General features: G+C 40.1%; 1 protein-coding gene across 1 annotated transcript; it reads right to left on the bottom strand.

The window, feature by feature from the left end:
* Positions 1-860: 860 nt before the first annotated feature.
* Positions 861-18247, bottom strand: rimkla (ribosomal modification protein rimK-like family member A). The gene is given in 7 exon segments (XM_032571901.1): positions 861-4080; positions 4082-4189; positions 4191-4525; positions 6825-7028; positions 8068-8154; positions 9854-10084; positions 17301-18247. Coding segments are annotated over 7 exon segments (1206 nt in total). The 5' UTR covers positions 17464-18247; the 3' UTR covers positions 861-4002.
* Positions 18248-18767: the final 520 nt, after the last annotated feature.

Below are 18767 nucleotides of genomic sequence, written 5' to 3'. Positions count from 1 at the left end.
GCTTAACTAGAAACTAAAAGTGTGATACGACGTCTCATTAAGCTACACATTATGCCAGAATCTAAGAAAAATTCAAGGATGAACGAGGAACGAAGTGACAAAGTGATATCAATCTGGAAAAGGTTACGTTATGACAGAGGAGGTAAAGATAATGAAATGCTGCTGTGAGGATCTGGAGTTTATGAACGTGGATAGTAATTATAGCGGACGACTCAACTTCTATAACAACTCTTGATAACTTTTAGGAAATTAATCTGTGGACTGAAGTGAAACTCTTTGGAGTCTGTGCCTCTTCCTACATCCTCACAAAATAACATCATAACTACAGCCAAATAGGATGGTAGGGATTTCACAGTCTGCTTGTCATGACTCATCACAACCTGATGGAGCCATGAATTTAGCTCCCTACTAGTAAATATTGAAGGAGAATATCTGTCAGTTTGTGACCTTCAGCTCAAGCGCATTCAGGTTACACAGAAGAATTTTTAACGTTCTCAACAGTGATGTAAAAGACTCACTTTCAGTTCTGTCAAACGCTTGTTGCCAAACTAGTTAAGTTTATTGGGCTTCTTTTTTTTTTTTTTTAAACAAACACCAAGGTGGTATGGGCTTACTTTTTCCTTCACAATTGACAACTTTTTTAAATCGTGTTCATATTTAGGTTACCTTTATCTGATAAGTGTTTTTGATGATCTGAAATATCTAAATGTGACAAAATAGGAAAACCAGTTTTCCGAGGCATCTAAATGAAATGACAATCATGCCATTTCACCGAGATGAAATGGCATCTATAAACATGTAATAATAAGCAAAAGAGCACATTTTCATTGGTTTGAATAATGACTCTTTATTTTTAATCAAAAAAAAAAAAAAAGAAAGAGCGGGATCTGTATTTACATGATTTTGGACATTTGTGAACAACAATCTTGTGCCAGAAACAAAAAGAAAAAAGGTCAATGACATTTGCTAAGACAGTTTCTATGCAACCGCGGTCATATTTTCCATCTTAGCAATCTTGAACTCCCTAGTAAATAGTTTATGTCTCATGAGCAGAGAGCTGCAGTGAGTCACGTAAGCTCAAATGTAGTTTAGATCTTGCAAATAAAAGTATGCTGGAAATCTTTCAGCAACTAAAACTTCCTTTAAAATGTTTAGATACGATTCTTTGTCAAAACATTCTTTGCTATGTACTCTATTAGTGTTAACTGTACTGACCTACAAAAAAAAAAGGTTACTGTTTTTGGCATTTACATTTTTGTTCAAACAAAAACTTGAATAATTCTAATTTCCCTTTTTAGTTTCACGAGCAAATAGTTATTAAGGATAGAATTGGAAATGTAATAGTAACCTTTTTAAACAGTAGTTCACAGCTTCCCACCCAGTCATACAAGCTCGTTCCAGGCCGTCCACAGAATTTACTTCTGACATTTGTCTTATTTACTGTATTTCTTCAGTAGCTATCCTCTTCATCATGGCAGCTGACCAATAAAGACCAGGCATAACTGAAAACAGCTTATGATACAGCTTTCACCCTGAAAATCAGAGTTAAGACATTCTGACTGCACCATCGGAGCTACCAGGGTAACGCTGACGAGATGTGTTCTGTCATGATATAAATTAATTATCGCACAACAGGATCTGCGTGAGACGAACAAGTGTTTCTTTCCTGTCGATGGCTATTTATGCCTGGGATCTTCACTGATGTACAAATACAAGCTTTAATGCAGAGTCAAAGACAAGACGGGGAATGTTACAGTTCACCCAGCGAAGTGTTCAGGATGTTGTCGGCCACGCTCACTGTCCTCGCGTGTTACCAATGTAGACATGAACAGATTTCACAGCTTTTGATCGTTTTCATCATATAGATACCAAACAACATCACAGTAGTGTTGTAAACGGTGTGGAGCCACTGCGATCACCTGACACAAGAGATCAAAATAAAAGCTGCCCTTTCTCCACCCCTCCCCCCGAGCTCCCGGTTACCATGCCGAACCCTCCACCAGGACGATGTTTGACCCCAGACAGGAAAGTTTGGCCCACGACAAAGGAAAATGGGGGGGAAAAAAAACAAGCTTCACAGAGGTTTCACTTTATTGAGACAATATTAGTGCACACAAACCACTTTTTTTCTTCAAAAATCCCATAAATTAGGAAGAAAACATGGAACAATTATGAAACAAGCAAGGAAAAAAGTGAATGTTAACCATGGTATACACCACGTCATACTGTAGTTTTCAACCTTTTTTCATTGTTGTTGTTTTTTTTTCTTGTTTTTTTGGTCTACGTGTAAGTATGTGTTATGTTTATGACATGTTTTAAGCTTGGATGGATATTCCATACCTTTGTGGAAGGGTCAGGACTGAGATCCAGGCTGCTTCCCTGAGTTGTGTTCAACAGAAAGGGTTGCAAGCCTAAAAAGTCGACTATGTGGACGATTCGGGATTTTTATTTGTGCTTTTGATCAAGTTGGCCTGATAACATTCCCAAGTAATGGACAATACTGTTTCCTACCTTATTCCTCTCCTATAAGGTACACAGAAGATAAAGCCAAAGGAACAAAAGCTGCAAATTATAAAGTTTTGGTTACTGAAATCCCTGGATTTTTCTTTACTCTACAAGGGGGGGGGAACTATTTTAAAAATATATTTAATTTTTTTTCCCTTTTTCTTTACAAGGTGGGCTGATTTTCTTCAACAACTAACAGAGGATTTTTGAAAGCAATACAAATCTATAGAGTTAACATGACTGTGAACTAACTGGATCCACGGCTGTTAGCACCAAATTGCAGCTTTGGAGCCTTTTAAAGCCACAGGTCTGTACAATGTAGTTTGTCCACAGTAACTTATAAAATAAAAAATTAAATAAATAAAAACTAGCAACGTTTTTTCTCTGTCCGGCTGTTCCAGTTTCATCAGCTGCATACTAATAAGCCATGTAGTTAAATTTCGCTATCACTAATATTTACAAAAAAAAAATAAAAAATCTAACATAAACTTAACACACAGTTATATTTTAGGTCCTAGACATGAAAGGAAGGAACACCAGGTCTGTACGGTGTTAGGGCCTACGCTGATATGTACTGTATGTGTCTATGATGTCCTACGGCAGTGAGACATCTCTGCTCTGAGGTATATTTTGCTTTCAGGTGATGACACGATTTAAATATGCTCTCATCCTTCCTAAAAATGTCATCTAAGAAAGAAAAAGACAAAGCTGTTTTAATAAAGTGCTAGGCATTTCGTGGGTTTTTTTGTATTATTATTATTATTATTTTAAAAAAGCAGATAGCTGCTGCTGGTAATACAACAAATAATCTAAAATGTAAACTGAAAAATGCTGTGAAATCATCTCGATGTATGAGTTTTAGCAGAACAGGACGAGTACTTTCTGACATAAAAGTTTGCACACCTGCAGTTTGGTCTCCGTCTTGTTATCTGTCATTTTCAGGAGCGCTTCACTGCTAAATAGGAACGATATGCCTAGCGTGAGGGTACATTCAACCTAAAAATACTTCATTTTGCCCGCCATCGACCAAACCTTGCCACACCATTACAACCTTTATTTGCATTTTTTTTTTTTTGCATTGTGAGGAGGGTTAAAAACATGGCATTTAATAAAATTCTTCACCCATCTCAACATAAAAACAAATATACACCAGAAGAGGCCGGTTTTGGCATCTCATATGCTGTATGCCTTTGTGATTAGTTGACACAATACACTTATTTTACATGCCTCTGTGGGATTTGAAAAAATGCAAAGAAAGGAGAGTCAGGGGAGCAGCCATAGATCTTTTTGCTGAAAAGGAGATGGCTCCAGTTTAGATGTTTGTCTCTGCTGTGTCAGAATGTGTGATCGGTTTCTCTCAGCTGTTTTTATGTTATGAACATCTATTTGAGAGTGATATGTGTGTTGTTTTTTTCTTCTTTATTTTAAATGAATGCTTGTATAAGTGTATGTACTGTACGTGTGTGACTGTGGGGTGTATGCGAATTTGTTCGATTCTCACTCAGTCAATAGCTTGATCTCATTGGCCAGGAGGTTGTTGAAGTTGTACGCTGCGTCGGGGAGGTCGGGGAGATCAGGACAGGGCGGAGGCTGGCGAGCGGCGAGGCGACGACTGCGAGGGCTCGGCCAGCTCGGGGTCACTTTCGCTGGAAGACGAGCCCACGCTCATGTTGCAGACGGCCTCCTGGCAGGGAGCCTCCGCCCGCGTTCACCATACACACCTCGGGCTCGCTGCTAGTCTCGCTGGTGCTGGACACGACAGACAGCAGGGACATCTTCCGAGTCAGGCGGCTAGGAAGCGTGGAGAGGGCAAAGTCAGCGATAATCCCCGCCACGTCGATCCCGCAGGCCTGGTCGAAGGCGATGAAGCCCACGTTGGCGTTGGCCTCGCAGACCACAAACGAGCCGTCGTTGAGCTGGAGGAGGTCGACGCCGCACACGTCCATGCCCAGAATGTTTGACACCTCGATGGCCAGCTGCTTGCCCTGCTCGCTCAGGGGGCACATCATCCCCACACCACCTAAACGGTCAGAGACACGCCAGGTCAGTGAATACACCAAACAAAAAAATTAACTCTGCGACTCTGGACTGATTGTCATCGATGTAGCAGTAAACCATGTGTGATGATGCATAAAAAAATATGAAATCTTTAAATGAAAGATATAACTGAAAAACTGATCTCCTTTCTTCACATCTCGCATATTTTTTCAAAAATCTTGTTCTGCTACATAAATAATCTGCCAACTGATGACCTAATTATGTCACAGAGCATCACGTCTTCATGCAGGCTAGCAGGACTCATGCGCTGACATTGGAAATCAGCCTTATCAACTTGAGTGCTGTGTCACTTTAAGTTCTCAGGGTGAATTAAACACAAGTGGTGATTCTGCACTACCACACATTTGGAGGGATACAGTCTGAAATGTTGTCTCCTATTCACTGATGACAGCAGAAGTGGAGTTAAAGCTTAGAGTAGGAGAAAGCTATTCACACATGAAATCAGGACATAAATTATTTACCTAATGACAGTGCTGGTGAGAAGCTTGACTACACTCATCTGGTTTTACTATTATATTATGAACATTTAGTAAATGCACTCTAACCATCTGTTTCCATGGCTCTTTACAGTTACGATTGGGTGCACAGATAAACACACAAACAAATATTTTGATAAATGCCTTTTGTAGGGTTTGTAGCCATGAGCAAGGTTTTGACTTAATTCTGGTTGGCTGTTTTTCATTGGTCATTGATTCTCCTAAAATGAATTGAGTCCCTGGCACTGATATCACTTTTAAGTATAATCCACAAAATGTCAGCTGGGTTCAGGCCGGAGCCATTTCAGAATAAAAAATATTAGGCTGTTTTTTCTGTTCTAAAATCAAACTTTGGAGTTTTGGTTCTGTTGTGACCTTGAAGGCCTGTTCAGGTCTCAACCACTTAGATGTTGAATTGAGGAGACGTTCAATAATTTAAACCTCCATTTTTACATTCACTTTTAGCAAAACACTAGGATTATCATATTAAAACAGACAGTCAACATATAAAAAAACAAAGTACCTGAGATCTGGTACGTTACTTTCAAGTTTGAAAGCTACTCATTGACTACTCAGAGCACACTTCAGTCATTGTGAAATTAACAGTTTTATGGGGCGTGCTAACCCCTGGTGGCACCAGGGGGTTAGCACGCCCCACGTTTGGAGGCCTTAGTCCTCGACGCGGACGTCGCGGGTTCGACTCCCGGTCCCGACGACCTTTGCCGCATGTCTTCTCCTCACCCTCCTTCCTGTCTGCCTACTGTCAAAAAATACGAGCCACTAGCGCCGCAAAAACTCTTCGGAGAAAAAAATGGAAAAAAAAAAAAAAAGAAATTAACAGTTTTGTTTCAATTGGCCATTAAAATTTTCTTGAGGAGATATTTGACTAATGCATGTGGGCAGCTGTAGATGTGTTTTTGAGCGTTAAGATTGAGACTTAAGATGGAGCCTGGAGTTTCAAACCAATGTCTTTTCATTTGAGGGCGATGGTTAATACTTGGACAGAATCAGGTGTTCTAAAAAAACACTTATTCCAAACACACATTAAAAACTAGTTTTGTGAGTGAATACGGTAGACTAGACTTTACCACAGAAGCTTCTGGAACCCCTTGGGAAATCCAGGGACTATATTTACAAGCCAGTTCTGTGGCAGGAAAAATCTTCCCTTACTGGTCCCAATGGGGGAAAGTGAGGCTTTACATCAGCACAAACACAAATGCCAGTAAATAAAAGACATAATAAAACAGCATAAATAAGAGTAGTTACATTTCTACATACCTATAAAAGTACAAATGCTATAATGTTGCACAATAGTTTAGAGTCCTTTGAAAGTAAACAACACTTTATGGTAGAGGTACTATAAACAATCAAAAACATGCAAAATAATGAAATAAATAAAATAAATAATTGCAACAAATAAATATCCAACAGAATATCTACAGAAGTGTGTGGTTTATCTGAAACTTGCTAAGGGACACTTGAATATTTGAATGTGTGTGTATAGTTTTGATTCAGTGTGGATTAAAGAAAAATGTTTAAAAAGAGACAATTACGATAATGACATTATAAGAAATGCCTCCCAAAAAGGCACAAAAATTACTTTGAGTGTATTTCAGCTTCTCTCTGAAACTGTATGCTATAAAAGCCACCACAATAAAAACACAGAAGTCTGGCAAATTAAAGAACAGTTGAAACGAAGCAGAGCGGCCAACTGTAAGGATGAGGTAGTGAGGCATGCGGGGTAATTAAACGTGTGTGATTGGTGCCTCTCAGCTGTTTCCCTACCCAGGGAGCAGTTGCTCTGCATGCGTCCGTCGGTGGAGCAGCGTAGCATGGAGCCAACAACACGGCCGCCCACCAGCACCACCCGCACGTCACGGCCGTGAGACTCCTTCACATACTCCTGAAACAGGTAGGGGGTATCATGGCGGATCAAGTGACACAGATCTGTCAGGTGGTGTTTGTCGCGTGCCAGGAACACAGCCTTGCCTAAGAGAAGGAAGGAGACACTAAATGAGGAGAAGAAAGGAAAAATGAGCAACTCTTCAGGCTAAGGTCACACACAGACTTGTTAAATAAATATTCATATATTTGCAGGAGTGGTTCATTATGAAGTGCGAGTTCAGGCTGAGCAGCTATTTTGCTTACAAGCAGCTGCTCTCTGGTGAGCAACTCCCATTTCTCAAAGTGCTGACAGTACTCTCACAGCCTCTTCTCACAGAGCATAGAAGATGCCCGTTTTAATTAGCTCTGCCTCTTTACTGGACCGCTGAGCTGTTCCAACAATGATCACTTTATAGCTGTGGGATCATGTATCCAAAAATTGTAATTACTCAGTATTATTATCAGAATATATTGGGAAGAAGCCTCGATGCAAGTCAGAGGTATTGGTGTTGTGACAATTATTATAAGTTTTGAATTAACGCCCCCAAAATGAGATCACATTTTGGTTAGGACATTTTGAATCTGTCTAATGCCAACAAATAATACCCAAACTAGACATTTGTTTACAGGCCTTAGTATCTGAAGGAAGCTGGGTTTCAACCAGTGCAATGGTCAGCTAATAAGGAGACAACAACAAACCATAAAACATGTCACAGTTGTGGCTCAGCAGTGTCAGCTGTCCAGGACAACGCTACGTGATGGAAACCTCGGCTACCAAATACCACGGTCATTTCTTCATCAAGCCTCTAACAAAGCAATAGCTATAAATAGGAATCAGCTAATGGCTCTTCATTAAGAATGAGGGCTTTGTCGTAGAGGCGGTATATTAATGGCTCAAGCCCCTTATGAACTCAGGGAAAATGATGAAACTTAGCGCTCATTTGTTAACTAGAAACACAAATTATTAACCCGTCTTTACAAGAATGGGTTTTGTGTTTGCGGCAGCAGCGGAGTGGTAATCATTTAACACTCTGTCAATGAATTTCATGTCAGGGTGGGCTAAAACCCCTTTCATGTGGACATTTTAAAGTGCATTGTGGTGACCTGGGTGAATGACAGGAAAGTAATGGGCGTATCGCCTTACCTCTGTGGCCACGTGCGTTCTTCACCACCACCGGGTATCCCAGCGGCTCTGCCTCATCGATCATCTTACGGAAGTTGTCGTGGCCCCCTGAGAAATGCCCATCCAAACACGCACACATTAAAGCACATTAGAAGCTGCTCTTCCTCCTGTGACATGGTTCACACATCACAGCCAATCTGGCAGGACGAGCAGGGGGGGAAAGAAGCATGTTGCCATGGAAACAAGAGTTACTCAAAACAGCGATGCTGTAGGAGTGCTGCCTGAGCTTGGATCTGTTGCCTTGGTTTGTAGAACAGAAGAGCAGAGTCACTGACCGATGCATGTCATGTAAGGCAGCCAAGCATATCTGACAGTGATTTATAATGGCGGCTTGTTTTGCGATATGCTTCAGCTTCCTGTTTTGAATTGGGGAGGGAATGCAATAAAAACAGGTTACATAAATGAAGGTTTTCTCATTTTCCACCCCTGATGCGGTCTCAAAGTCTTCATTTTCTTGCCTGCACTTACCTGGCATGCAGTCAAAGCAGCAGATGCAAACAACCCTGTGACTTTGCTCTTTCCTGGTGTGCTAAATCACATGTGTTTTCACTCAGACTAAAACAAAAAAAAAAGTGCCTGAAAGCATGGAGGGAGATAGCAGATAACAAATCAACCAGTGAGCTGCTATGGTAGTCACTGGTAGAGGCAGCAAAGCAATTGCATGTTTTATTTTGGAAAATGAAAGGGCATGGGGAGGTGCTGGTGGGGGGGCTGGTTACATAAGCTCTCCAGCTGCTCTGCATGCATCGCCTGGCCTACTGTGCTCAGAAACACATGGAATGTAGGCCAAACAGCCCCCGCTCATTCTTTTTTTCCCCCGCTGTCTCTATCCTTCCTTTTCTGCTCTCATGAAAACCACAGTAAAGCAGATTTTTTTTTAAACACAAAGAAATGTGCACTGTTAGAAAAATCCACAAAGCACAATAAATAAACACGAGAGGCTCTGCTGTACTCCTCGTCTTCTTTTCATTTATCAAAACTTTGTTAGGTTTGTGGCCTAGGTATTTCCTGTTTAAGCAGGAAATACCTATGCAGGCTTATAAAGTGCCTTCCACAACGGTTCATACATGGTTTTCTCAATTTTTCAAAATTAAAAATCTGAAGAAAAAAATTGCATTAATATTAATTATTATAAATAGGGTTGTTGTTCTGTTCTGTTGGTTCTCTGCATATTTTCTTCTAAACTTTCACAGTACTTAGCTCAATCTTCTACCAACCAACTCTGACCAGCTTCCCTGAGCCTCCCGAAGCAAAGTTTCCTGCAGCATGATGCTGCTTCTGCCATGTTTCACAGTGAATTTAACAAACTCTACAGTGTTGTTTTTTTCTCCTTAATTAGCACTCTGTATCTATAGTCTATTAGATTAAAGCCCAATAACATACAATAAAGCTTATGTTGGTCATTTAATACTGTGACAAAATTTAAGCGGTGTGATTACTTTCTCAAAGCACTGTACATTGAAAATACAAGGTTTCATAATGAAGCTGAAGGAGAAGCTTCATATCATGTTTGTTGAATTTTTACAACTTCTTACAAGAAAACCTGGTGATGGCGCCAGGTTTTATCTAAAGAAACATTTCATACTTTTTCCACAACTCTTGCACAATTTGTTTCTTTAATGGATTTCAGGTTCCGAACATGGTCACCATAATGTTTGTTCTCATACTGGGAAGTGGTAAAAGTGCTTTTTACAACTTGCTTTGCTTGTTGTTGTCAAAAAAGAAGGTCTAAAAAAAACATTTTTACCGTAAGAGTAAGTGTCAGGAAGAGGGACCCCATGGCCAGCCAGTTCCTGAAAGGTCCAGAATTTGTTGACACAGTTGAGTATGGCCTGGGGCCGGTTGATCAGCCGGCAGCCCATCTTCTCCAGGTGGCGCAGCACGGTAATGTCACTGTCCGACTGCACCCAGGGCGTGGGGACTCGCACTAACACCACCTGAGGATAAGATGTCACCAATTCCTGCTCCACCCGCAGACCTAGAGGAGGATCAGGAGGAAGGGTTGATGAATAACGGGTAAAAAAAGACTAATATTAATCAAGAATCGGGCTAAATATTGATGTTTACAGTGGTTGGCTGATTGTTCAAAGGTTTAAATAAAAAAGTCGTTTCACTCAAGCCAATAAATATGCAAGAACTCTTAAGTTTTTGTGCTTTTCCTATTTTATCACAAGAGAGCACATCTCCAGTTGGAAAACACACGAAGCAGAAAACATCAAACTGCACAATCTGCTCAACATCTTTGGTTTTTGTTGCTGTTTGACCCTCTGTTATCTAGAAACTACAGGTGCGAGCAAAATGCATGACTTGTATTCTGTGTTTAGACGTCAAAAGGCCATGCAGCTGTATTTACACGTTTATTTTCCTGCTCACATATGAAGTCTGGAAAAAATGTTCAAGGGCTTGGATGTCTGGCGCAAAAGAAAAGCTGACTCCACCTTTGGAAAAACGCATTCAGACTCAGTTTTCATATGAGTAGAAGGAGTGAGTCGGTCAGAACAGTGCACCAAGCAGAGACATGCAGGGACTGCAACTGAAGACTGCACAACCTGATGATGCATGTCCTGAAAGTCCCTCCTGCCTTAGCTCTCAGAAGTACTGCAATATGCAGCTCATAGACCAATAACTAAACATATTTAGTGATATAATGGATTCACTATTCTGTGGATTCAGTGTACCTCTGAACCGCTGAAATCCCAGGATTGCATGTCTTGATTTTAAAATATGCACTCAAATAAAATATCCATGATATATTGGGCTATAATCAAGTCCAGTCTTCCATTCCTTGTTTAATATGCGGTGCCATTTGTAAACTTACATAGTGAAACACTCAACAGCAATAATTTTGGTTATTTAGCTTATCAAAAAAATGTATTTTATTTTTAAAATAATTTTAAAAAATTATATTTTCACCATGTCATTCATTTATTTATTAATGTCACAGTTTGAAGCTAAATATTTAGAAAGCTAAAAATTTAGCTCCAGACTAAAAATTTTGTTAGCAAGCTACATATTTAGGTTAACAAGCTAAATATTTACTTTCAAGCTAAATATTTATTTAGAGAGCCAAATAGTTAGCTTACAAGCTAAATAATTAGCTCCAAACTGGTTGCTAACCAAATTTGGTTAGCAAGGTAAATAGTTAGCAAGCAAATATTTAGTTGGCTAACTAAATGCTTAGTCTGCTAAATAATATCTTTGAGATAAGTATTTAAATTGAAGCTAAATAAATATTTAGATCGCTCATTAAATATTTAGTTTGAAACTGTGACATTTATAAACGAATGATTAACATGGTGAAAATATCAATTCCCATTGTTTTTCTCTTATGACCAGCTAAATAACACAAATTATTGCTGTTCATTTTTGTCTGTGTAATTTCACAAACGGTACCCCGTAGTTTAACAGTCAAATACTGTCTTAATGGAAATGGTGACCAGGATCTAAAATGTTTAGCTCTGCTCTATTGAAAGTCAAATCGACCTTGGCTTCCAATGCCTCAGCCTGACACCACTTTTTCTCATGCAAATTTGAGCTGAGGAACAAAAGGCTATCTGAGCACGTCTGAACTGGTCACTGATCAACCGTTTCAATTCAGGGCAGAACGAAAACAAGGGGGGAGTACACAATCTTGTGAAGTATATTGCCGGCGAAACAGAAACTACACAGATTTGGCTCAAAAAGCACCTGTAAGCTTCCTTCTAGAAACTACTAGCGCTAACACCCTTCTGAAGCTTCACAACAGAATCACATGAGTGGATCGCTTTGATATTTGCAGCACAGATGGCATATTCATCGGCCATGGCCCACAGTTTGGCAGCATTTCATTGGAAAATTATTGTATTTTTTTAGTTGGCATGCAGGAAGATTTTTCAGCCTGTGATCACAACAACTCGTTTGGACAATTGGAATGAAGATGTGTGTATTTGCAAGTTCTCTGAGTCCAGACAACAGGAGGAGAAGATACATTTGCACAATGCATTCACTATGATGCAAGTTTTAGCTCTCTTCCAAGCTGCAGGCTTTTCAGAGAGAAGAGACAAAGCATGCGGAGATCATTAGAGGTCAAGAGAAACTCAGTGACTGCGGCCCAGACAGTTACTGACATGTTAGCAGATGAATTTGTGTGTGGATTTATTTTTCTACGTATTGATTTATGTAAACAGGTAAAAAGAGGAAATGATTAAAGATGAAATGAACACCAATCAAGAATGTCTTGAAGAAAACAGGAGGGCAGTGTTAGGAGGGAATGTGTCACATTAAAATAGAAGAGCATGATGAAGCCATGAAAAGATCCATGCCCCTCCTGTTTTTCGTCTTCCTCGTCCCCTTCCTCTTGACGATCTCGGCAAAGAAGCGGGAGGATTCATTGCCTCTCTCCATTCAGCACTCTCACAAACACTGGTGGTTTTTGCAGGCACCATGAGTGCTGTTACAGTGGGAAGTGTCAGGGGATGTGCTCTCATGGTTTTTGACAGACAGTATTCACAGCGCTCGTCTCCGTCTCCAGGGGGACCAAACAGAGACCAATGAGCAAGCTGGATGAATCAGCCCTATTCATCGGTGCGAGTGTTTGTGTGCTTTTTGCTGTCTGTCGTGTGACCGTCATAAAAAAAAACTTTGCAATTATTTGGATAATGATTCAAGAATACAGTAGTGTTCTAGGAAATACAGTCGGTTTATACTAAAAACTGAGAGGGCTGTGTTTTATTGTTGGTTCCGCCGATCAAACTGTTTCCACTTTATTCAACGGACTGTGTAGATTCGTCCCATTTCCATCCTGACCAACAAAGCTTTAAAGAATAGCAGGCATTCTATACATGCCACTGTAACGTCACAAAGCAGACTGACAAACGCTGTACTAGTGTGTCTGGCTGGTCAGTACTGTCCATTCTGAAAACACTGTAATTCAGGGTCCAGTCTCACTTAAGCTTACTAAACCCTTTTTCTTTGGTTTGATAGCAAACTAAACAGCTGCCTCTTTTAGCTGCTACATGTGTATATATCTTCATACCAGCAGCAAACATGAGACCAGATTAAATGAAAGAAATCCATGGATTGTTTTAATATTTACATAATTTAAATTAAGGCACTGAAGACATAGTAGATGACTACAAAATGTGACTAAAAATGAGTAATGAGTTACACAAAACCGAAGGAGCCGGGAAGAATATTAATTACTAGATGCTATGCTATGCTAAGGAGATTCTAACACTTTCAAATTGTGATATTTTGATTTAGTAAACCTACTATAACTGATTGCTTTAATAAATGACAGTTTAGGACATGTTTTATACTTTTACAAAGCATTGACTGATCACCAGCGTCAAGTAACAGCAAGCAGCTCAACGTCAAAAAAGGCCTGCTGAAAAGTTGCTAACCTTATGCCTTCGAGCACTTTTTGGTGAAATGCCAGAGTAAGTGTTGCACTAACTAAACTGTTTAGAGGAGCTGCCAGAGGAGAATGCATAATCCCACTCAGAAAGAGTGGGATTAAATATTCGTTTAAAGCTTCACATAAGTGACATTCTGAATGTGTCAGGTAATGGTACATTTTTCCTCCAAACAAAAAGATAAAAGTTTTTTTATCGTTGGATATTTTTCATGACAACTTCATCATGCACATATTTTTGCTTGTGTTTAGTCGTCATTTAATCTTTGTAATTTATAATGTTTAATTATTATGATATTGTTTCTCAAAGTTATATCCTATAGATGCTGTTTTACATCAGGCATAGGGCTTGCTAATAAAAACTACCCTGAAGGTAAACTCTGGTACATTTTTACTGAACTTCTCAGCTGTTTATTAATGAGTGCATTTCTATCATTTACAAGAAGACAAAGAGCAGTACCCACTATTATTAAAAACATATGGCAACATGAAATCTACCAGTTTCAAGGAGGAGCCGATTGCTCCTGCAGACCTGACTTACTAACCTGCTAATATCAGCTTGTTACACTGGCATTGCGCTATAAAAAACAGAATGAGATAAAATATCCTGAATAGCCCTGTTTATTTGAAAATCATTTCTACACTTAGCAAGTATCTATCCTGTAGTTTTTTTTTCATCCTATAAGGTTCTTTTTAAGTTTGTACATAATTGAGATATTATTTAAATGTTATCAATAACATTATAGCTATATTAGTCAAGATGTTTTACATTTTTAAAAGTGGTAAGAATAATTCCATCTTTTTTTGCTTCAAATAAAGCAGTTTAGATCAGTAAACAGTTTTTTGTTCTATATATATATTTTTTTTATTAATGCTGTGATACTTTGTACTGACTTATGCCTTTGCAGCTCTATGTTGTTTAAGATAACGGAAATTCATTTCGTTTCTCACTATTAATATTGTATTGTATTAATAATCAATACAACTTAGATGGAGATTGAGTAAACTATATAGTAAATATGGACTTGTGTTAGCAGACTAACAAACAGAAGAACTTAGTATTAAAAAAGAGTACTGTAAATATTGACCTATAATGTAAGCTTTATTACATTGCAACGTGGCTGGTTGTACAGAAACATCACAAATTACTCGCATTCCAGCTTAAGCAATTATTTTTGTATTAGAAAATATAAAGTTCAAAGGCTTTAAGTCTAGTAATCATTAAGTAAACATTGCTCTATTGTCTACTTGCAACCATACAAATTCCTTATCTAAATGCTTGGTCAAACTTGGATCATATGATCAGAGTAAATAGTGTGATCCTTTTCAGCGATGAGACTTTCAGTTAACGGTGATTTGGCAGCCTACGCTGCCTTTATGATGTCATCATAAACAATTAAATACTGTACACCAACTGAGAAGCATATATATTTAGCTTAGTTTAGTTTAAGCCTATATATGGAAATATGTGGTTTCCGAGAAAATGTATTTTATATCTAGATAAGAAAAACAACAAGATAGGAACTTATTTGCGAAAACCAATAAAATGCAAATGGATTCTTTCTGGGCTCAATGTTATCTTTAGCAAACTGGACTACATTTGCAGCCTGGTTAATAAAATAGGTCAGATCACAGCTCTGCAATGAGACAACACAAAGTAACTTAAACATAACATCTGTTTGAATAGACTGAAGATGTAAAAAAATAAAACAAATACCACTAATAATTCAAGCAACAAATACTCGGTGTTAACCTATTATATCATAGTTGTTACAAGTTGAGACACTACTTCCTGAAAAATAAAGCATTATTTCATGACACTCCTGATGCTCACATAGCTGCCGGTGGTGAACAAAGTTCACAATATCTCTGTCTTCCATGTTCACTGGCACAGACATGCTGCATTTATCATCAGTGGGTAATGCTACGCCCACTGCCACGCACCAGGAACACAGAGGCTTATGAAAATCATTCATGTCAGGGCTTTAAATATATCCAATCATGGGATGTGAAATGCTGCTCGCAGACTGGGCTGCTGGGTTCAGCTGTTTTATGCCAGCGGAGGTTATTTGTCATCAAAAACAACTAGTGTTTTCGCTATTAGAGATGCCTCCATCTACAGACACACTGAAACCATTAAACTGGGCCAGACTTGGATTGTAAGCTGGTCCTGTCTAATTTGTAACACTAATAAATCTTTGTTAATTCTGCTCTTTGCTCTGGTTTTGCATCCCAATCCACGTGTATTTTCATGCAGTGTCGTAGAATCCAAAAAGTCCTTTTTTTCCGATCTAAGTTTAAACAGTTGATCTGTACGATCTATAGTTAACCAATTCATATAACACATGCATTTTGTGACTTCCCATGTAGGACGCCTTCGTCACAGACAATCTGTCCACTCGTTCTTAATCTGTGATGTCAAGCCAAGGCTCAAGAGACATTTGTACAGACACTTAAGCCAGTATGGATTACCAGCCAAACTAAGAACCCTGTTCGTGAGTATCCCACTAAGCCACAGATCTAGACAGTGATCCACCTAGAAAAGGTGAATTAACTCATGTGATCTCTCAATGGGTATTTAGGATATTTAAACATTCCTATTTATGCACAGATTAGCCTAGTTGTTGGGTTAGATTGCTTTGTGGCTGCCTCTCTTTCCACTTTTAAAGATGCCTGGTAATTGCATGCGTACATCGTCAACATGGCTGACAAATGCAACAAGCTCGTTCGGCAGGACTATGTGTGAGACCCATCCCAACCCATCCTGCATTTTCTCCCATCTATTCACCCTTTGCTAATTTCAAACTGCAGCATTTATGTGCTAATTTAGACCCTCACACCTCTCATCCAGTGACCCAGCCCCACTTCACACCATACTCACAAATTCCATGTGAATCTGTTTATTTTAGAGTTGCTCCTTGTCACTATCAGTTTACCAAGGCCTTCTGCTCCATATGAAATGTTTTGATCCCAGATACAGAATCCACATTGGCAGTACAGACATACCAGTCAGCAATCAACAACAATTGACAGTCAAAATATAGTTCTGACTGTTCTTCTACCAAAGGGCTTTCAAAACTGTTTCAGTTTGATACATTTTAACTAGGATCAAATTAGACTGTACTAAATTTGAATCTGTCCATGTGACCGGATTGTACTGGACTGGCTACATTTCAACTCAATGAACTGGAGCCGTTTATCTCGAAAAGTCCTTGAGATGACATTTGTTGTTGATTAACTTTAGCTGTGCATACTAACTGAAGTAAATTATAAGCAAAAGCCCTGAAAATAATCAACATATGGTGATGCTATAGCTGCATTGAGGTAGGGTGCATTGCCTGATTATACATCTGAAATAATTGCTTGAATTAAGAACGCTACATTCCAGCAAATGTAAAATCCCCAAAAAACAGAGTGACGTAAATATAATAAAATAAAAAAATAACCAAAGCTACGTTTCCCACGCATGGATTACCTTGTAAGTATCAAATATATGTTTAAGCATATCCAGCTGATTAGCTTATATGAGCGGGAAATGCAGCACATTCAGCAGAATTAAATCAAGCGTCATCTCTTCCGTCAATCAGCAGGCAGTCTAGCTTGAAAGTGGGTTAGGCGGTCACTGCTGTGCTGCTCCTCTTCCTCTCTACAAGGCAGACCGGGCAAGCCCTACTTGGCACCGGCCTGGTAGCAAAACAATAACTAGTCCGCCTTTAAGTTCGAGCAAAAAACGTAAACACGTAGCAATCCGTATCAAAACGCATAATCCACTTAAAACATGAGTTAGCTCGGTGATACTTGCCTAGCTGCCCTTGGCTGATCGTCAGCACGATCTGATCCATGAGAAGGTAGCGGAATTCAACATCCTCGTCGGCGCAGCGCTCCTTCAGAGCCCGGTGGATCTGGACCTGAGGGTACTCCTGGCTGATACGCCGGTCGGTCACGAACCAAACCCGAGAGCACATTGTTTGTAGTGTGGATTTGCTAGCGAAACAGCTGAAAAATACGCCGTGGAGTGAAGAGAGGTGGTGGTGGGGGTGGTGGTGGCAGGCAGGTGTGTGGTGGGAGCGCGGGATCCGGGCGGCAGAGATGCTCTCACAATGGAGGCGAGCGGCGAGAGCTGGCTGAAAATGTGGCTCAAAAACAAGACCACTTGCTCAACCGCTGTCTGGACCGAACCGGCTCGGGTGAAAACTGTTCAGTATATCACCTTTGTTTTCCGTTGCTTCCGGCCATTTAGTCTGGTCGTGGATTGGATCGTCGAACTCCAAGAGAGAGGGCGAGAGAGAGAAAAAAAGAAAGAAAGTAGTTCGAGACAAGAGACGAAGAAAACGAGGGTGTTTTCGCCTCCCTTTCAACCGAGACGCAGCTTTCCTGCCACCGAGGCAAACAAAGCTAGAGCCTCGCCGCTTCGGGTTCCCGGCTGAGGAGTCGAAACCGCTACAAAAAAAAAAAAAAGTTTCTCTTTCAACGTAACAGCGACTATCAAATCGGCAAAACTGAAACAAGCTAACTGATGCAACAACTATCTTTCTGGTCCGTTTGGCTGCTATCCACGCGGTATTGGTGCTGAAAAGTGCACGCGCTTTAGTTTACAACTCCACTCCTCCGCGTCTCGTGCCCTGCCCCAAAACAAAGGCTCGGACGGTAGGCGGCCAATCACAACTCGTGGAGAGTCTCGGTGTCCACGCAGCAGCCGGAAAAGGTGGGCGAGTCTCGATCACTTGAACCAATGAGGGAAGAGAAAACGTAACGAGTGGGGGAGAACAGAAGGGGCCGAGACTATTGGTGGCGCGCGGAATGCAGCGAGAAACACTGCGAGACGTCTGCAGGGCGCACGAGACCGCGCATTCTCCGAACCGGTTCAGACCAGCCCTGTGAGGAGCTTTTGGCTAACCACGGCGTTCTCCCCAAAGCGCCGGAAATGAACTAAGGTCATTACATGCCAGAAATACCACAACCTCGCGCCTTTTCTAATGTTATGTATTAATTTCTGGAGGCAAAAAGTGGTTTATTTAAAAAATAAGTTGCATTTTGATTTGGCTATTGTTTACCAACGCCATCTAGGGACAGATGTGTCGACTGGGAGAAATTATGCCACTGACCCACTTCTCCCTCCCTCCCCTCTTTTTGTGTAGACGAACTACTTGGTTACTGCTATTGGATAGAGCAAGATCTCTAAAAGCAGGACACTGCATGCATATATTTGAATTAACTTTTTAATAACACCAGTGTCCTACACAGGGTATAACTCGGAAGCTGTTCAGTT

The sequence above is a fragment of the Xiphophorus hellerii genome, chromosome 1, assembly GCF_003331165.1.
Source record: "Xiphophorus hellerii strain 12219 chromosome 1, Xiphophorus_hellerii-4.1, whole genome shotgun sequence".
Classification (NCBI taxonomy): Eukaryota; Metazoa; Chordata; class Actinopteri; order Cyprinodontiformes; family Poeciliidae; genus Xiphophorus; species Xiphophorus hellerii.
Note: the sequence above shows the minus strand (reverse complement) of the source record. Positions and strands in the feature narration are given on the sequence as shown.